The sequence below is a fragment of the Pogoniulus pusillus genome, chromosome 18, assembly GCF_015220805.1.
Source record: "Pogoniulus pusillus isolate bPogPus1 chromosome 18, bPogPus1.pri, whole genome shotgun sequence".
Taxonomy (NCBI): Eukaryota; Metazoa; Chordata; class Aves; order Piciformes; family Lybiidae; genus Pogoniulus; species Pogoniulus pusillus.
Window position 1 is genome coordinate 21,017,297 of NC_087281.1, and position 20,407 is coordinate 21,037,703.

General features: G+C 41.4%; 2 protein-coding genes across 4 annotated transcripts in view; one reads left to right on the forward strand and one right to left on the reverse strand.

Annotated features, from left to right (window-relative positions):
- PRKD3 (protein kinase D3) overlaps positions 1 to 13,832 on the forward strand; it is a 39,393-nt gene extending 25,561 nt beyond the window's left edge. For both annotated transcript variants that reach the window (XM_064158701.1, XM_064158703.1), the window contains exons 11-19: positions 278 to 554; positions 1,626 to 1,678; positions 2,046 to 2,118; positions 5,185 to 5,291; positions 6,090 to 6,251; positions 6,673 to 6,771; positions 8,081 to 8,348; positions 9,738 to 9,823; positions 10,750 to 13,832. In XM_064158701.1, coding sequence (XP_064014771.1) covers positions 278 to 554; positions 1,626 to 1,678; positions 2,046 to 2,118; positions 5,185 to 5,291; positions 6,090 to 6,251; positions 6,673 to 6,771; positions 8,081 to 8,348; positions 9,738 to 9,823; positions 10,750 to 10,923 — 1,299 coding nt within the window. In that variant the 3' untranslated portion in view covers positions 10,924 to 13,832. The remainder of the gene's footprint in view (positions 1 to 277; positions 555 to 1,625; positions 1,679 to 2,045; positions 2,119 to 5,184; positions 5,292 to 6,089; positions 6,252 to 6,672; positions 6,772 to 8,080; positions 8,349 to 9,737; positions 9,824 to 10,749) is intronic.
- Positions 13,833 to 14,363: 531 nt separating this feature from the next.
- NDUFAF7 (NADH:ubiquinone oxidoreductase complex assembly factor 7) lies at positions 14,364 to 20,402 on the reverse strand. Of its 2 annotated transcripts, XM_064158708.1 has the most exons (10): positions 20,284 to 20,401; positions 20,027 to 20,190; positions 19,792 to 19,872; positions 18,649 to 18,759; positions 17,479 to 17,689; positions 16,967 to 17,025; positions 16,253 to 16,366; positions 15,541 to 15,684; positions 15,036 to 15,209; positions 14,364 to 14,700 (listed from the first exon to the last, which is right to left on the reverse strand). In XM_064158708.1, exons 1-10 carry the CDS (start codon positions 20,363 to 20,365, stop codon positions 14,488 to 14,490), a joined length of 1,353 nt encoding a protein of 450 aa, XP_064014778.1. In that variant the 5' UTR covers positions 20,366 to 20,401; the 3' UTR covers positions 14,364 to 14,487. The 2 variants fall into 2 exon arrangements, with proteins under 2 accessions (XP_064014778.1, XP_064014777.1); XM_064158707.1 differs by having other exon boundaries at positions 20,027 to 20,402.
- Between the last annotated feature and the right edge of the window lie 5 nt (positions 20,403 to 20,407).

Sequence of the window (20,407 nt, forward strand, 5' to 3'; positions counted from 1 at the left end):
ATGTCTCATGCTGAATATAAATACAGTTTTCTGTATTCTACTCAGTTTTCTGAGTAGAAAATAGGAGTTACACAATAAAAACTATGTAGAAAGAGGAATTCAGAAGATTGAGGAGGCAATGGTCACACACATTTTGACATCAGTTATGAAGCTTGGTGTTTTGCATTTTGGCATTTTTGCTTTGATTTCTTTGCAAGTGCTTTTAAGTTTTGAATATTGTTGAAGTGTGATGTGTGTGTGTGTGAGCTCACTTTTAATCTTTAACATTTTTCTTCAGGAGATTCCACTTTCAGAAATTCTCCAGGTGACTCAGCCTCGAGATTTTTCAAATGTGGTGCAGGGCAGCAACCCATACTGTTTTGAGATCATCACTGACACCATGGTGTACTTCGTTGGTGAAAACAATGGCAGCAGTCATCACAGTCCTGTTCTTGCTGCAACTGGAGTTGGACTTGACGTAGCTCAGGGCTGGGAGAAAGCCATTCGTCAGGCTTTGATGCCAGTCACTCCTCAAGCTAGCGTTTGCACTGCTGCAGGACAAGGAAAAGATCACAGTAAGCTGGCAGACAAGGCACTATTATTCATACTCTGAAGCTGCTAATGGTAGAGCCTTCTTTCAGAAAAGAGCTTGTTTTGTGTGGAGGATTCTCTGTCTATTCTCTGGTGAATTGGATCCACACTTTTCCACAAGGCTCTGACAAATGCTGCTCGGGTTTGTGGAGGGTGGGCAAATCCTTTCATCTGTGGTAGCAGGAAGTAGTAGTTAGGAATCAGGTTTACAGTGTGAATGTGTGTTGCAGAGCTTTATTGTAGGAGCATTAAGAACTCACACATAGTTGCTGGATGTGAAAAGGAACACCATAGTTTAGATATTCCTAATAAACTTGAAGTATATTCATATTATGTACTCCAAAAGAACTAAATTTTGGTGCTTTTTAAAGTTATCCCCTATGTATTTTAAAAAAAAATTGTGATATGTCAGTAGCTTAAAAAAAGAAAGGCAGGTAGGGATACAGTGTAAATGCTGCCAGTGATGGAAAGAACTGCTGAGCCTTGATAGTAATAAAAACTACCCTCTGCTACTTTTTATGCATCTACCTTCATTTCTCTGGCATAGGATCATTATCAAGGCATAGGATCATTATCTGTTCTTCTGTTACTTGTTTTGCTTGATGTTTTCTTAGGCATTAATTTTGTATATCCTGATGCCACAGAAAATCAGTAATGATGTTCATTTGACTGCAGTAGATCTACATGATCTTCTTCCTTGTGTTTTTCTATCTTGCTGCCAGAAATTCATAGTAGTGTAATGAACTCTGTACAATTGCCACTTTACTTCTAGTTCTCTAGCTCTGTACTGTGTACACACTTGACTATTCTATTATTTTTGTGATCATTAATGTGACAAAGATAGACAAATAATACCAGCAAAACTCCCAGGGCTGTTCATCTAATCAATCTGTGACATCTGAGTTCTAGAGTACAGTGTTTCTGCAGAACATCAATAAAATCATTTCACCATGACTGGGTTAGAAGTCAGTGAGGGTTTTTTGTGTTGTTTTCTTTTTATTAGAAAAAGGCTGCCATTCCTATTTACTTACTCATTGATATCTTCTTTATTGCAGAAGAGTTATCTCTGAGCATCTCTGTTTCAAACTGCCAGGTCCAGGAGAATGTGGTGAGTCATGTGCATTGTATAAGTGTTTATTTACTTGGGTATTGCAATGTAACAGGCAGGAAAAACATCGGGATGAGACAGCAACACACAGGGTATTGTGGCCAAAGAAGTGAGTGTTACATCCAGGAAGGAATCCACTTACCTGGCAGAGCTGCTAGATTTATGAATGTGTGCCCCTGCTTGCAGTGCAGCTAAGTGGATCCTCTTCAGGAAAAGTTTGTTGTATTTTTCCACTCCATTCAGGGTAATGATGTTACTCTGTAAAGAGGTTGATTAGTGCCAAATGTAAATACAGTACTAACTAATAGACTCATGAACATTTTGATTGGTCCTCTGATATTTGTGATTTCTTCTTTTCATGCTTTAGGATATCAGCTCTGTGTACCAGATATTTGCTGATGAAGTGCTGGGTTCTGGTCAGTTTGGTATCGTATATGGAGGTAAATTACATAAGATTTCATTATACATTTATTAAAGTAGGATGTTTGACTGCTTGATGGGATTAGCCATTTCATAATTACTTACCTGTATCTAGAATGTCTGGGTGAAGTTTGTCTTGTAAAGGTTTTATCCAGATTATTTTAGTCCATTTCTCTGCAGTTTTATGCACAAATTTTTTAACAGGGAGTTTTGCATTGGCATAAAAATCGATTCAGAATATACAGTGCACTTTGGCCACAGATAAAAAACAAAGCAGTGATGAGCCTTAGTCCTTTGGATTTTTCTAATTGCAGATTCTGTCACTGTTGTCTGTTATCAGTTACACCTGGTTTTAATGATATCTGAGAGATGTAGCCAAAAGCAATTAGAAAAATACATAGTTTTGGGTTTGATGATAGTATTTATGCAAATGTACTATTGGCATGTTTTATGCACACAATTTCACTGCAAATTTATATCAACAGGATAAAGTGGAGGGAGAAACTCATTGCAGGAGGTCTCGGGTTTAGGTTTCAAGTGTGGTTTTATCAGTTTTAATTTAGAATTTCTGTTGCAACATATAGCTTATAGCATGTAACCATAAGAAGAAATAGTAGAAATGCATCATATGACCTATTTTCTCCCTTTTTTATTCATTTGTCTTAAAATGCTTTTTTTATTCCTGTGTATTATATCTCAAAAGTTGAGGAAAAATCACAGACCATAAATCTGGAGAGAGAGAAAAAGGGATAATCAATGATTTAAAAGTGGTAACCTTTCGAGTTGGCCTCTCTTCAGGCCATGTGGGAGAGGGAGAGACACCAGGCTTACACCAATGTGATGTATAATGGTCAATCCATTTATTAAAGCCAAGCATCATACCTATGTAGTGGAGTTTAGTACAGGGGCATGTACTTTGGATAGGCTTACATAGGCAGAAATGGGCTGTCCACACTCACAGAGGCAGACCTGACCAACTACCCCCCTTAATCCCCCTTTGCAGCAGCTCAGCTATAACATTGCTTGTTCCCAGAGCTGACCAGCCTGCCCTCCTAGCACAGCACAGCTCAGCTACAGATAGCAGCTTCTCTGCCAGCCTGCCAAGGCCACTCTTCTGCAGCTGTGCCTCCTTATCAGAATGACCTAAGTCTGCTCAGTTACTCAGCCTACTCTCCTTATTTTCTCAGACTATTCAGTTCTGCCCGGTTCTGCTCAATCCTGTTCAAACCCTAGCAGTAACCTTTCTGTAATGTTGCCTTGCTATCCAGAAACTATTTTGGCTATGACTACTTTGTGTGCCAATTGATGTAGTTAAATACTGTTCTCTATTGTTTCTGAACTGCTTGATGGAAATGCAGTTGGTCTGTTTTTACGTCACTCTTGAAAGACCTCTCCCTCTCCCTTTCCCACTCCCCTACCCTTCCGAAGGCATAGTATGAACCAAAGTGTATTCCCTCATTCATGAAAAGAACATATTCAAACACAGACAATATTTTCATGTTTTGATATTGTTTCTGATTGGTTATGTTTTACTCAGGAAATGGAATGTTCAAGCTGCTTTTCTGTTAATCTTCATGTTCGATTTTTCACTCTGTAATGTAGCTTCTGTAATTGTTTTGTTAGTTTGGCCATTTAACTTTGTTGTCTTGCAACCTAGCATTCGTTGTCTGTTTAGTGTCTGCTTCATAATTGATCATATTTCTGCTATGTTTCAGTATAATTTGGTGTCCAGAGTAACCAGAAGAATTTTCCCTGAGTCTGAGCTGGGTGCTGTGCTTTCTAATACTTTGTCCCTACCAATCAGTAATTTTTAGACAAAATGACAAAACTCCCCAAATATTTTTTGAGATTCCTGGCTTTACTCTATTGCCTGTGACAGTCTGTTACACACTGCATGCTTTCCTCAGGGACTAAGCAAGTCTTTCTAAAGCTTATTTTCTGTTCTCTAGCTGGTAGTTCTATTTGGTAACCCTGTAAACTCCTGTGGGTCGAGTGTTGTCTTCATTAACTACCTTTCTTTATCCAGTGGAGATAAGCCTGGTTTTGACCCTTGATTGATGATGATGTTTAAGGCAGGTGCATTATTTGCTGGGTGCAGCAGCCTTTGGAGCAGTCTCTATGCCCTGCTTAAACCTTGGCCACCAGTGCTGACTGCAGAGCAGCAGGTGAGGCCTGGCTGAGTGGTTAGTGAGGCATAGTTTGGCTCCCTGTAGCAGTGCCAGTAGAGTCCTCCATGCCACTTGCACTGTAGCTGTGTGTCATCTCTTTTCCTAGAATGGCTTCCAAAACCTACACTGAGCAGATAATCATTCTTTTTTCTTTGGTAGAGCCTAATTGTTCTGTGCTAGTTTAGTATTAAATGTCTTAGAGTATCAAGGTCTTGCAGTGTCTTATCCCATTGACCTCTCTGATCTGAATGTGGTAGAAGTCAGTTCAGCAGTTGTGGAGAAGCCTGGTAAGCATTTGCAGCCACTCATGTTGCACTTGAAACGTTCTGTCTGTGTACTGCACAATGCTTCTTAGGTAGCTGATGAAGGTTGCATCAAGGAAAAGTATTTGGTGCTATCTGTGCAGTTCTTTTCTTAGCACAGTTCTTTTCTTACCACAGCATTTAGAGCTTTCGGATCACAACAGACTACGTCTGTGTATTCTTCATAGTGCAAAATTGCTCTCATGTTCCTGTAGAGTATTAGCTATGTAATTTCCTGTGCATGTGAAGCCCATGAAACCACTGGAGAAGACTTGTAGATCTGTCTTCATATTACTCTTGAATGGTTTTGTTGTTGCTCTTTTGCAGAAGAGAGGGACTGCTCCAGGGCAGTAGGTATTACTTGCATATGTGCAAGTCTTGCACATGCACAGACTTGCTCTTGCACTTGTTCTTGGACATGAGAAAACTTCACCTGATGCATTGAGTGTCACTGTGCATACCTGACAGCAGAGAAGCCACTAGTTTAAATCACTACTCAGGTGCAAGTTAAAATGTAAATACAGTAATACTGCACATGTGTATGGAATGTACTTGGTTTGTAGCTCTGAATTGCTTCTACCTCTTGGTGACTGACATTGGCCTTTTTTTTTCTTAGGAAAACACAGGAAGACTGGAAGAGATGTGGCTATCAAAGTCATTGACAAGATGAGGTTTCCCACTAAACAGGAAAGTCAGCTTCGTAATGAAGTAGCCATTCTCCAGGTACAAAAGTATTTTTAGATCACATTGGAGGTTTGTCTCAAGCCATTAATGAGACTTTGTGCTGTAAGTGATTTCTGAATCTGTGAATATGATCTCTGAGACTTTTTGTAAGAGAATCTTAGAAGAGCAGGAATTCCTGAGTATCTCATAGAGTTTGTAACTTGGGGATGGTATCTGCCTCCTGTGAAGAGCAGGAATTCCGGAGTATCTCTTAGAGCTTGTTACTTGGGGATGGCATCTACCTCCTATGAAGAGCAGGAATTCCTGAGTATCTCATAGAGTTTGTAACTTGGGGATGGTATCTACCTCCTGTGAAGAGCAGGAATTCCGGAGTATCTCATAGAGTTTGTAACTTGGGGATGGTGTCTACCTCCTATCAAGAGCAGGAATTCCTGAGTATCTCATAGAGTTTGTAACTTGGGGATGGTATCTACCTCCTGTGAAGAGCAGGAATTCCTGAGTATCTCATAGAGCTTGTTACTTGGGGATGGTATCTACCCCCTATAAAGGACCCACTGATGACTTGTACTTTGACTTCATGTTTTCTCCCTCATGTATCTGGAAACTGTTGGTTTTAGCTGTCTTCCACTACTGCCTTCTCAATATGAGTGTTATTCTGTACTTAAAGTATTAAGTATGTCAACTTTAATTGCTATGGATGATTTGTGTTAAAACAAATGAGTCTTGTTTTTTATCTCTAACTCTCAACTGCCTTTTAGTTGGTAGTGTGTTTCTGTGCAACTCAGGATATTGAATGCTGCTTTATTTTAATGATGTACCTATACTACTTCATTTTAGAATTTGCACCACCCTGGGATTGTGAACCTGGAATGCATGTTTGAAACCCCAGAACGAGTCTTTGTTGTAATGGAAAAGCTGCATGGGGATATGCTAGAGATGATTCTTTCCAGCGAGAAGAGTCGACTTCCAGAACGAATAACTAAGTTCATGGTCACTCAGGTTAGCAATCAGTCTCTCTACATGTTGTTGATAGGGTAGATTTGTCTCTTGTGTTTATGTGAAAATGGAGTTTGAAGAAGGAATTTCCTGTAGTGTTATTTAAAAGAGACAACATAGAGAGCTACACATATAATGAACATTGACTATCCATGGAAAGAATTTTGAATGTTAGTTATGTTAATCTTTTTTGCTCTTCTTTTGTAAGACACAGCATTATGGTCACCTGAAGATACATGCCAAAAGAGTAAGCATTCAGAAAGAGAGGACACAGGGGTTAAAAATAAGTGTTCCTTGCACAGTATATGTGGGTTTATTCTTGGAGACTATGTTGATACAAGTTACTGTATTGGTTAGCATCTGTGGCTTTTGATGTTTCTGATCCCCTTGAATAGTTCTGGAAATGTTATTTCCTTTTTTGTAGATACTTGTTGCTTTGAGGAATTTGCACTTCAAGAATATTGTGCACTGTGATTTAAAACCAGAAAATGTACTACTAGCATCTGCAGAGCCATTCCCTCAGGTGAGTGGAGATTAAAAAAACACTTTTCAGCACTTCTCTTTCTTCCCCTGCCCCCTTCTTCTAGCTCTTAGCTTAGCTTTATGCTCAGTGATCTGCTTCATTGTCTTTCCTCTCAGCCATGGCCCATGTCTCAGAACAATGCTGTGCACCAGCATTCTTCCCTCTGATGAGCCTGAGAAATGTAACTGCAGCTAGCACGTAGCAAAAGGCTGTGTAGACCATGTCTGTTTCTATGCTTGTGAAGAGTGTGTGGAAATTGATATTTGGGATTGGTGAGGATATTTCATTGGAAAAGGCATGGGACTAGAAACTTGAAGAACAGTCCTCATTTCTGTTTCAGTGCTGCAAGACCTTGGGGAAACAGTTTCTTAACTGCTGTACATCTCTTCCTCAGTCTTGTTTGCACTGCTTACAAAAAGGGACTGATTCATTTCTCACTGGCCTTGCCCAGGGATCTCCATTCCCCAGTATATGTCACATTAGAGTTTGTACTATAATTTAAATAGCAAATTTCTGTAAGAGAAATGCTGTTCAGCAATACTAGTATCTAGGTACTGCTAACACTTAACCCAGTCAACTATTATCTTAGACAGTTTGGATAGCATGGATTTTGTGGAGGATATATAGAAATGCAATGCGCCGAGGCAGCATCAGAGACTTGTTTCCAGTCCTGTGATGTTAATGCAAAGTGGTGTGGACTTTTGAGGAGGATTTAAAAGGATTCAGATCAGATGCCTGCTGTGTTCAAGTTAAGGAACTGTCCCAGAGCTACTAAGATTTGAGCATCAGGGCAGACGCTCGCTGTTGCTGCTTTTTTACCTGGAGGATTATTTGACTGTTCTGTCCAGAGCTGGCTCTGAGTTATAGCTAAGACTGTTTGATTTCTGTGTAGCTGAAGCTTCCAGCTTGATTAGGATGAATGTGGTCTGGCTGGGATTTGTTGCTTTTAAAATACTGGGTTTGTGCCTTAAGAGGGTACTGATTTGCCTCTGAAAGTAACCCAAGCTGGGAATCAAATCTTTAGTCCCTATTTATACACTTGTGGCTGTGTACTACAGACTGTCTCAGACCTGAATCTGTGCAAGGCCAGTTGAGGTCTCAAACTACAGCATGCTTGTTCTGCAGACTGAAAACCCAGCAGCCTAAAACATTAACTGGATTACCTGATGTTTTGTCCTTGGTTTTTAGCACATGCAATATTTGAACGATGGCAGAAGGGGTATCAGGTACCACTCTGGTTTTGGGCAATGACGTGCTTTGGAGATCAGGCAGAGATTTCTCATGCATTTACAATGCATTTCTTTTGCAGGTGAAGCTGTGTGATTTTGGCTTTGCACGTATCATTGGTGAAAAGTCTTTCAGGCGCTCTGTGGTAGGCACACCTGCTTATCTTGCCCCTGAAGTGCTCAGGAGTAAAGGTTACAACCGCTCTCTAGACATGTGGTCAGTAGGGGTTATTGTCTACGTGAGCCTTAGTGGTACGTTTCCTTTTAATGAAGACGAGGATATAAATGATCAGATTCAAAATGCAGCATTTATGTACCCACCAAATCCTTGGAAGGAAATTTCTAGTGAAGGTAAATAAATGTGTCTTCTCTATCAGAATGTCTCTGTATGTGGATAATGCATTCAAATGATTAAAGCTCAAGGTTTGTTCAAATACCAGTGTGAGAAGTATTGATAGTTAAAGTTTAGCAGGCCATGCCTTGAGTGCTGTGTCCAGTTCTGGGCCCCTCAATTCAAGAGAGATGTTGAGATGCTGGAAGGTGTCCACAGGAGGGCGCCAGAGCTGGTGAGGGGCCTGGAGCACAGCCCTGTGAGGAGAGGCTGAGGGAGCTGGGGGTGTGCAGCCTGCAGAAGAGGGGGCTCAGGGGGGACCTCATTGCTGTCTACAACTACCTGAAGGGAGGTTGTAGCCAGGTGGGGGTTGGTCTCTTCTGCCAGGCAAGCAGCAACAGAACAAGGGGACACAGTCTCAAGTTGTGCCAGGGGAAGTCTAGGCTGGATGTTAGGAGGAAATTGTTGTCTGAGAGAGTGATTGGCATTGGAATGGGCTGCCCAGGGAGGTGGTGGAGTCACCATCCCTGGAGGCGTTGAAGCAAAGCACTTAGTGCCATGGTTTAGTTGACTGGACAGGGCTGGGTGCTAGGTGGGACTGGATGATCTTGGAGGTCTCTTCCAACCTGGTTGATTCTATGCCAAAATGGATAAATGAGAATTGATGTATCTTTGTGAAAGATAAATTGCCAAATACAGTGATGTAGATAATCCTTGGGGATGGAGGAACCAATAGATCTGGCAAGAAAAATTAACTGCATGCATGAGTAGAGAACCTGAAACTTTCAAAGATTCCAAGTAGAAAGTTAAATCAAGTGTGTCTGATGGATGCTGATCTCAAAACATACATGATGTAAACTGTGATTACAGAAACAATTCAGAGATGAACTTGAATTTTACTTTCAGTACAGTAGCAAGTGAAACAAAACCTGGCTCTAAATGTCAGGTCTGAACAATCTAGACGTTTACAAGGTTGGTCTCTAGAGCTCTTTGATGCCAGCTTTGTTAATAGTAGCATTTATATGATTAACAACACAGGTAGGTGTAAAAGGACATATACAAAGTACACAATGATGTAAGCACCTGCATACTCTTGGAACTCAGGGTTATGCTTGAGTTACTTTGGTGCTTCTGAAATTCACCAAAATCAGGAAGGGAAGAAGATTATTGGCCAGCATAGTAAAGCTTTTAGTGTTTCCATTAAAGGTTGGGTGGGAGCTTACCCTGTACCTATTTTGGAGCCTTATTTAACATCAGGAAAGTTAAACATAAATTTCAACATCTTGATTAAGTTGAAGAGTTTGGTAGGATATACACAAACACATATATAGAAATTCCCTTTTGCTGCAGCATGTGAAATGGTGATGGAGATTATTAGTGTGTAATATAATTTTTGTTCTGTTTGTCAGCCATTGATTTGATAAACAATTTGCTTCAAGTGAAGATGAGAAAACGTTTCAGTGTTGACAAATCCCTTAGTCACCCATGGTTACAGGTAAACCCATCTGCCTTTTTCACTGTGTTTTATATTGGGTGAGTAATTTTTTTCTGGGGGGTATGAATTAATTCAGAGGCTTATTAAAATTTATTAGCACTTAACCCAAACTCCTGAAATCTGTTAACAAGGATTCCTGGAGGCTCAAGTATGTCAGTTTTCAGCTGTACATTTTATGTGCTGCAGGATTCTGCTTCAAGAAAGAATTGCTCTTACTTTCTTCCCCACTTCTTACTTTGTGTCTGACATCAACACACAGTTTTGCTTATTCAGGCACTTTCTTCTGAATGCAGGTAGTGATGAGTGTTTGAGCCCCTCTGAAGTCAGTATAGAGAGAAGCACTGCTTGATCAGTGCAGAAGCAGAGACAGAAGGTGGTGTGTGCTGTAACTTGTATTTGTTCTAGAATAGAGTTGTTTGGTATGGAATTTATCTGCTGCTTTGACACCAGTGCCTTTCAGTGGCTTCACACTACTGTATGCACAGTGAAAATTTGAAAGATACTCAGTTGGATTTTCCCCCTTATTGTGAACAATATTGGAATGAGTATAATTTCATGTAGATATGCAATTACTTTCATAATAAAGCTACCTTCCCTGTCTTGTTACAGAGAAGTTTTCATGACTTAAAGTATTACAGCTTCAGATAGAAGCCTGGTTAATTTTTTACCCATTTTTTGTTGACACTTAGTTTGGGTATTTGGGGAGGGTGGTGCTTTTGGTTGTGGTTTGTGGGGTTTTGTTTATTTTTTAGGTTTGTTATGTGGGGTTGCTTTTTTCCTGTCTGTCAGTCTGTCTTTCCCCCAGATCTTGTTGATTATATCTCATGACTATTTATACTAAAGTAGAGACAAAAGTGCAGAGTTTCTGTGGGAACATGCTGTTGCTGTTTCATTAACTGCTTCCTTAAATCTCTTTTGTTCTTTAGGATTACCAGACTTGGCTTGACCTCAGAGAATTTGAAACACGCATTGGAGAGCGTTACATTACCCATGAGAGTGATGATGCACGCTGGAAAGAGCATGCTTATGAACACAACCTTGAGTACCCCCAGCATTTTATTATGGCTCCTAATCCAGATGACATGGAAGAAGACCCTTGATTATTCAGTACAGCAAGAGACACTCCAGAGAGAAACTAAGGATAAGTTTTGGAACAACCCTTGCTCTTTCTGAAGTCCTATATACCTAATTCAGTGTATGAAGTCCCAGAGGATCCTGCATTGATACGAGAATAAACTGTCATCTGACAAGATTTTCTCTGTCACTAACTTAAACTATGAGTTACTGGACAATAAGATAAGTCTCATTGGGTAACATTTCACCGAGCTGTGTGGCTTCAAAGCCATTACTGAGGCGTAATGTGTACAGATTGAATGGTTTGTGTGTTTTCCAAGGATTTCTGTTTTCATAGCCTACACAGTAAGAATTTTGTAATGGTTTTCTAATCCCTATTTACTAGAACATAGAGGACCATTTGCTGTTACTTAGATACATCTCCCATTTCCTGAACTGTGCATGGTGAAAAGAGTCTGTAAAAAGGAATCAGAACAGAGTACCTTGGCTAATGGCAGAACATGTTGGTTTAGGTTGAACACAGCTTCATCCATGAAGGAATAATTTGCTGCTGTTAAGATGGTTAAGTGTGAGTGTCTTTTCCCCAACTGAACTTTTCCCAGATACTTAAAAACAAAACACCCCACCATTTAAATTCCTCATAAAGTACTGGCTGACAATCCAAAGAGGTGACAATCACAGCTGTGCCAGTACTTTGTTTTGTTCAAGTCCTTTATTTCTGTTAAAACAGAGCAATAAGCCACAACAATGTGCTGCTGTGCAAGGCCGGCACACTTCATTGATACACACCAAAGGCATTTTGTATTAAAACTACACAAGTAATGCACAGAGAGCACACAGGACTTGATGTAGCTTATCCTTTCACACAGAAGGATGTGGCAGAATAGGGAAAAATTATATGCAGCTTTCTTCTGTTGTTTTATTAGATTTAAATTTTTTTCTAATATTTTTGTAATTTGTTTTAAGGTTCCCTGAACTTACATCTGGAGTAGCTTGTAGCTTGTATCTTAAGTCTGCTTAAAACCTAGGAGCAACAGTAGACATCAAATCACCTGTTGCTTCTGCCAGGGCAACTGGATTGTAGGAGAAAGGGCTATACCTCCTGATCTTAACCTACGGCTCTTGTTTGAGCTGAATAAAGAGTCCAGAACTGAACTGAATTCACTTTTTTTAATGCAGATGTCTCAGTTGAGGGATTCCCAACCACTGAGTGGATTTGTGGTACAAGAGAGGAGGCAGCAGTGTTCTGTGAAATGAATCCTGCAGAGAACAGTGTAACAGTTAATGCTGTCGAGATGTTTGAGGCCATGAATGCTAAATGCAAATGGAGAAGTGTGGGGCTGTTTTGTCCTGTTTTAACAAATGGAAAAGGTGAAATCTTTCCTCCTGCATGGAATAACAGTATTGTGGTGTTGGAAGGTGCTGAATGGCTCTACATATCTCTCATGTACCAGGCTGCTTCATGGGAGCTTGCTTTGAATTAGTTTTGAAAATAATGATACAGGCTTGAACTGCAAAATCAGTGAGAGGCTTTGGGGTGTCTCATCTCTCTCACCTACAAAGACTTTTAAAATGTAGATAAGGAATTGTTTCCTGCTGTTCTTCAGGTAAGGAAGCAGGTGAGCAGAGTTTTCTCTAAGTTGTTAGATACACATAAGATTTTAACATGGTTATTTCAGGGCTGGCAGCTGCTTGCAATGACAGTGACATGATAGTCAAGTCAGTGGCAGTTGAAGGAAGTATTTACCCACAGGTAGGTTTGGCTCTTTAATCCATCTTTTCTTTTCCTATTGCCCTTAATCTGACTGCCACTGCATTCTGTAGGTGTCTGAACTGGTAAAATGCTGAACTCCGTTAGGAAACACAGCGTTGTCCAACATGTTGGTGCAGCCTGTATGGCAGTTTCCTACAGCCAGCAGTGGGCAGAGCTTCAGCCCTTCCAACCACCAAACATCCTCTATCCTAGCACAAGTTTTCCTCAAGTTCATGCAGGAAACTTGCCTATATTGCAGTCTCTGTCACTCCTGCACTGGGGGTCATGCTTCTCCTTCTATGCTGTTAGTGGAAAGAAATTGAGAAGGAATGGAGTTTGTCCCCTTAACCTTGCCACCTGTCAAGGCAGTTTCAGGACTTATTCCTCAGAGGGGCACTAGTTCTCCTCTTTAGAACCAGGACAGTAGCTTCTGAAGTTGGTATTTACCTAGGCTTGGCAAGGGAAAGTGTTTGCTTCTTTCCAATTTCCACTGTTCAAGTGATGACATTTCAGTGAAGCCATTGCTATCTTCCATCCTAACTGTAATAATGTAGATGCAGTCTAGTTTTAAACTTGATTGTATACTTGAGGTTTTCCTCTGTGTGTTGGTGTGTTTGTGGTTTAAGGGAGGAAATACAGCCAGCTCAGTCATTTGAAAAAGCATGACAGGCTAGAGAAGGAGGGGACAATAATGAAGGAGAAAGCCTGACTGGTGTCATTCCCCATGAACTCTGCTCTCCTTCAAAATATTTTGAGCTATTTATTCAAGTTGTATGAAAAAATAATGGTGTTGGGAGCTGGAGGAGATTGCCTGACTGTATACACAGATTTATGGAGCCAGACAATAGAAGCTGCACACAGCTAACAGTAGGGGAATAATCAGACCTACATTGAAAGTAAACTTTCTTTGGAGTACTACAAATAGCTGAATTTTTATTCTCTTTTTTTTTTTTTCTACTTTTACTGCAGACTTTGACAGCAGGTTACAGTGTTTAATATCTTTACCCCTAGATGAATTAAGTTGCATTCATTCAAGAACTAGTGCTATGATGATGCTAGAAAAAGCTCATGTAAAATTTATAGCCTGAAAAGGACACTGTCAATTACTTTTATATTTTTATACATCCCCTTGTTTGTAAATATCTTCTGATAAGCTTGAAAATAAAATTTATTTCCCTATCAGACTTGTTCTTTATTCACATCAATTATCTCTCCTGTCAGCTGTTCCTAGGAGTAAATGGTTCTTTGCACTTCCTTGTTCATGAATTTCTCAGTTCCACAGCACCTGGCAACAGAATACCCACAGCAGGGCATATCTGAGTAACTCTCCTTGCATAGTTCCTGTCACCATTCTCTCTCCAAAACTCTCTTAAAATGGCAAGGTGTCTTTGTATTTTAAACACAGTTGGTTTTGGTGTTTGCTTAAAGTCTCAGCCCATCTTAAGTTTAAACTTGATTCCACCATGAAGTATGCCATAAGACCTCTGAAACATCATTCATTTTCTGCTCTCTGTAGGCTTATTTCTGTATGTGCATTTGATTTGTATGCATGTTGCTTGAGTAGGTTAATCCACAGGTTTAGTATGCTGCACAAGATTTACTCCACAGAAGCACTCCCTCCCAAATTATGCCTTGAAGCAAGGATCGGTGTGAGAAAAGTGCCTGAGGAGTTGTGACATTATCTTTGAACTGAAAGCAGAGAAAAACAGCATGTGGAGATAAGTATTTTAGTTTATATTACTGGAAAACCTTTAGTAGGTAAAACCTTCTACTTTGTAGTTTATTAAGTTTCTATTGAAAGCTACTACTACCACACATTTTGCTATAGTGCTTGAAATTACTTCAGTAAGAGTTCATCAAATCCAGCAACAGGTGGTACAGGAGACTTTGATTCTGGGTTATGTTTCTTGTCAGGATGTAGAAGTCTCTGGTGAGGCAGCAGGGCAAAAAAGTTAAAGCAGTCCCCCATCTTCTCAGGATTCATCAGCATATCATAGCTTTGAAGTAACTGCTCCCGAGTTTGTGTGTCATGTGAATTCTGCAAAAGTACCTAAAAAAGAGAAGCAGGAAGGGCTATAAATTCCCTCATACTCTTCTTGCATCCTTTTCACTCTAATTTAACAGTGTTAATGTTCAGTACTGGTGAGATTCCTGGTGGAGCTGATCTATATAGCAAAGTTTTGCATTTAATACACAGAAACATAACACAGATTTACTCTGAGACTTCTAGACATAAAGTTCTCTGGATCCAATTCTTAGATCTCACACTTATGTGTTGCTTTGAATAACTTCATTTTAAAATCAGATTTCCATGCAAGCTCTCCTGCTGCTTAAGAGCACTGCTTGTGGATTAGAGTTTATGTACCTGTAAGCACCACCAAGTACCTGCAATCGGAGGTCAATGCCCATGTTCTTTAAAAACTCCCGCTGTTTTATGGGGCCTAATGTTGCTGTTCTTCCCTGGGTCATCTTTCGAAGATAGCTGTAATCAACATCTGCTGTCAGGTCTGCTGTACCTGGAGCTCTCAGCACATCATGAGGTTTGTGATTCCGGAAACCCTGAAAAATTAAATGGGAAGATGATGCTCAGCTGTATTTCTGGCTGCCATAGCTGGGGCTCTTGAAGCCTGTATTGTGTGTGTGTGAGGGCTGGTAACAGCAGACTACCCTTGGAAAATTTGAGATAGATATAGCAAGGGCTCAGATTATCCCTTCTGGACAATGCAAACCTTTATGATTATATGGGAACCAAATGACTCAGTTCCATGGTTGCAGCATAATGCAAGTTTTTAATAATATGTCCACTCAAGAGCTTTCTTTTATGAGAACCTTTCCTACTCAAAGTAACAAAGATAACAGAGTATTTATTATTTTAGGGTGAATAACTTACCCGGAAAGTGTCTGTTTTGGTTCCATCATGACCATAATCGGCAACCAGTGCAGCCCCACCATCCTTTTCTATACGACAGGCAAGCCTCTGAATGATGACACCAGCCTCAGGACACACTTCCACATGATCTCTTCTTTCTTCAGGCTAGTGCAGAGTTCAAAGACAAAAAGACCTGTATTAGCATTACTGTGGTACTCAAAGAATTAAAACAGCTCTTCAGCTGTATGCACCCTTCAAAAAGGCCTTTCCATGTGACACTCTGTAGTTAGTGTTAACTTCAACTAGTTAACTTCGTAGCTTTTAAGAGTGCAGTGAACTTAAAGTGTAATCTTGGACACTTTCCAAGTCAGCACAACACCGAACTGCCAGCTGCACTGAGTAAATACAGATCAGGTTGAGAGCCTGGCTTAGGCAGGGCCTGCTGCTGAAATGGTCATGAGATAGACACAGAACTCTGTTGCCTCCTCAGCTTGCTCTGCGAAGTGTTTTATTTGTTGAAGCTCTAGTTTTGTAAAATTGGATGTGTTTATTTCTGTGCTGTATTTTCCACATTACACAAAGTTAAATGCTTGTGAAAATTTTGCAGAATGGAAATGGTAAGCTTTGTTCACTTGTGTACAGACCGAGCCCTTTCTTGCTCTCAGGCTAACTGGGCAGCAGGTGAAAAACTCAGTGAAGACCTCAGTATGAACTCCAGTAGGCATAACCTTACCTGAATAAAGTTTTCTGTTGCAGGAGTACTGGATGGTGAAAGGACAAACCGCAGGTGGTCAGGAACTTCTGGATCTACATCAACCAGCACTTCACGCCAGCCTTTCTCTGTTCTCTGATTAGTAAGCCCAAAGCACAAGTTTTATGTTATAACAGGTACAATAGTGTCTTGATTATGTCATAAACTAATGTGTCAGGCATTTTCCCACATTTTTAAAAGACATAACATGCTATTAACAATTATTCATTGCTATTTAATTCCAGTAACTGCCTTGGAAAATCCCTGTGACAGAGGCTCAGCTGCAGAGTCATCAAACATAGGTTTGATTAGAAAGAATGACTGATGCTGTTAAAAAAACGCTATCTCTTCTATTAACATGCAACACTTAGCAAAATCAAGTATTCTACCAATGATTTTCATAAACTAATTATCAAATGGAAGATCAAAGTTTCTTCTGAATCTTAAGTAGCCTCTACTTTGCTGTTCTCATTACTATTCAAAATGAAAGCCTTTCACTCTTTGTTAGTAGTGGTACGTAGGATACTTAGCTTTCTACAGGTTCTTTCATTTAAGACTTATTACTACTTCTACAGTTGTCATCTGAATTAATTCAGTTTTATTACCACGTGTCTAGTTTGGTGCTCTATTCTATTCTATTCTTTCTCAGAGAGAAAGTATTTAAGGAGATGGTCACTATTAAAATAATCATCATACCTGAAACTTATGTATTGGAAGGGCATCGAAAAACTCATGTGCTAGGTAAAAACTGTAACCTGTGGGAAGGCAAAAATGCACTCAATTATTATTACTTCCAGGTAGCTTCCAAATGCTAATTAAAGTGTTATTATGACTTGTAATTAAGTTAATGCAGCCAAAAGGAAGTAATTATTGTTACCTTCAGTCTGGAAACACTGTAGACAGCATTTCTAACGTGAGCTAGCTCTAGCTTCAACTTCTAGCACAAAAGGAGATTCAGGCAAAACCAGTAAATGGTCTCCCATGAAAAGGAGGAATTAGTATATATCAAAGTGGGTTGTAACCACGAAATGTAGTCAGAATAGGTAGCAGGACAATGAGTTGAGATCCTGCCTCAGGCTTATAAAAGAACTGTGTATATTAATTACTTTTCTATTCATTATGAAGGCTAGCAGGGATGTGTTCTGTTATCAAAAGCTGCAACTGGAGGAAGGATGATATCCCTGTAACAAGACGTTCAAGCCCCTCACCTGGTGGCACATCTTGAATGTCTCTGTACCAGAAAATAGGAATTCCAGTCTTGCTAACACCTTTCATGTAAGCAGACTTGTCCTCAGAGTTTGGCTGCACCTTCCCTCCTGTTAGCATCAGTGCTTGGGTCTCACTGAGTTTGGGACTCACTTCTACCAGATGAATAGAGACATCACATTTACTAAGTAAAGAAGCAAGCTGGTGGAATACCTATGAAGGCAGATGAATTCTATTAGGTGATTGTTTTGTGTACTTTAAAGGTCTAATAATTAACCTTTACTCTCATTATTTACATGCAAGAGAAAAGATTTAACTGGCTTTTTTGCAACATTTTGCTTCTCTGGAAGGAAAAAAAGGAATTTCTTCATCAATTTTAGTAAAAACACACATGATATAGTTGTAAGAATAGCATGAAGTACTAAGAATATCAGTAGCCTGAGAGTGAGTAGCTCCTCTAAGATCTGCAGAGGATTTCACATCAGGAGGAAAACAGTTCAGTTTTCCCAGGCACAATAAACAGTAAGTGCTCAATATCTTTTTTTTCTACTCTTGCTGTAAGAGTTCTATTTACATGTTAATGAAGAAGAGTTCTGAGGTTCCAAGAATGACAGAAGAGAGGTTATCTCAGAAAAAAAAAAATGAAATCCCAAAAGGAAGTGACTTCACTTCTGTATTACTGTCCTCTTCTCTTCCTCCTGCTGAGGCACTTAGGGCCATGGTCTAGTTGCCTGGCTAGGGCTGGGTGCTAGGTTGGACTGGATGATCTTGGAGGTCTCTTCCAACCTGGCTGATTCTATGACTGATTTCACTGAGGCCTCCCTCTACAGCAGCACCATCCTATAAGGATTTCAACTTGGATAATGCCCTTTTCTAGAGAAATAATCATGGAAGACTCCCGCTCTCCCCTTCTTTCAAGTAGTGTTTGAAAGATGCTATGTGTGTGTGCACAGTGCACCCACACTGACCCATATTCTGTTTGCAAGTGAGAGACCTGGTCTCAGAAACATAGATATATTTTTTATTTGGAGTCTAAGCTGCAAATCTTGTGACTAAAATGACTTGGTTACCAGGGAGGAAAGTTAAACTCTACAGTAAAGCATCATACCCTGAGGTTTTAGAGTAGCCACGAAATAAAGACAGTAGTAACATTAGCATTAAGTTTAACCTACCCGTAATATATCATCAGTGAGAGTGCCCCTTCCTGGGCCTAGCTCCACCAGCTGGAATGCTTTGGGTTTGCCCATGGCTATCCATTCACTAATATACCATATTCCTATTAACTGACAGTAAGAAACAACACAAAGAAAGAATTACAGTGCAATATGAGAACAAAAGTGTTATTTGCTTTTTGTCCAGTAACAACCAAGATACTATGCAATATCATAGAATCATGGGCTCCTTAATTCAAGAGAGATGTTGAGGTGCTGGAAGGTGTCCAGAGAAGGGCAATAAAGCTGGTGAGGGGCCTGGAACACAAACCCTATGAGGAGAGGCTGAGGGAGCTGGGGGTGTGCAGCCTGGAGAGGAGGAGGCTCAGAGGGGACCTCATTGCTGTCTACAACTACCTGAAGGGAGGTTGTAGCCAGGTGGGGGTTGGTCTCTTCTGCCAGGCAAGCAGCAACAGAACAAGGGGACACAGTCTCAAGTTGTGCTGGGGGAAGTCTAGGCTGGATGTTAGGAGAAGTTGTTGGCACAGAGAGTGATTGGCATTGGAATGGGCTGCCCAGGGAGGTGGTGGAGTCACCATCCCTGGAGGTGTTGAAGCAAAGCCTGGATGAGGCACTTAGTGCCATGGTCTAGTTGATTGTATAGGGCTGGGGGATAGGTTGGGCTAGTTTAAATTTATGAAAAAAATCATTACAATACCTAATTTTGCCCTCTTTAAGTATTAAAATTGCCCTTTTTTGCTGTCAGTACAAGCAGAAGCAACTCCCCCTCAGTAACCGCAGGACTCCCGGCTGCAGCACGGCGTTCCACATGAGGCTGAAAGGCAGGCACTGAGCAGCTAGCTCTGAACAACTGCTCCTCACTGCAGTGCATTTACCAAAGAATGGCAGAGAACAGCATGTCGCCAGTCTTCACTGCTGGAGTGATACTCAAATCAACGTGTACCAGCACAAAAGCTGAAAATTCACTTGGAGTAGTTTCCACACTAAGAAGCTGCCGTTAAGTTTGCATTCGTAAGCAAACTCTACGTGAAAATGTCACTATGCACAGGTGGAGGATCGGAAAAACACAGCACCTCCTCTTCCTCCAAAACTTGTAACGAGAGCAAAAGGAAGCTACCGCAACCCGAAGGGACTGCGTGTTACCTCTCCAAATATCTGACTGATTTCAGGCGAGGTGACGAAGTCCCCGCTTTCGCCGATGCCGCCGCCGCGCGTGTAGTAGCCCTGTTAGGGGAAGGGGAGAGGAACCGGAGGCCCAGTGAGAGGTACGATGGGGTCGCTCCCCGGCCGGCTCCGACGCTACGGGCCCCGGGGTGCTCAGGCATCGCACCCGCGGTCCCCAGCTCCTGACGGCGAGGTCGCCCACCCCTGCCCGCACCTGGCCGGGGTTCGTGAGCGCCTCTCGCATGTACTCGGCCACCGTCACCGGCCCCGTGGCCCGCAGCTTGAGCAGCAGGTGCCGCAGCAGGGCGGTGGGCTCGCCAGGCCGCTCGGTCTCCGCCCGGCCCCCAGCGCCCGAGCAGGTACGCGCCGCCGCCGGGGCTGTGGGGAGAGGAAGGGGGGGACGCGGATCTCCGCTGGGCGACTGGCGCCCCGCCGCCCCCAGGGAAGCGTGGGGGTTAGGGCGGCCGTTACCGTGGTGGCAGGGAAGCCGACGGCGGCCGGCGACAGCCAGGGCGGCAGCGAAGAGCGAGAAGCGTGAGGGCAGCGGAGCCATGGCAGCAGCCTCTCCTCCTCCTCTGCCCCAGGTCCTGGCCGC

Excerpts from the sequence above, each read along its gene's own strand:
- NDUFAF7 (XM_064158707.1), bottom strand. The coding sequence starts at position 20,365 with ATGGCTCCGCTGCCCTCACGCTTCTCGCTCTTCGCTGCCGCCCTGGCT. Across the intron at positions 18,760-19,791 it reads TCAGTCAGATATTTGGAGAG|TTAATAGGAATATGGTATAT; the intron begins GTAACACGCAGT and ends TCTTACTGTCAG. Across the intron at positions 15,210-15,540 it reads CCAAAACAGACACTTTCCGG|GGTTTCCGGAATCACAAACC; the intron begins GTAAGTTATTCA and ends TTAATTTTTCAG.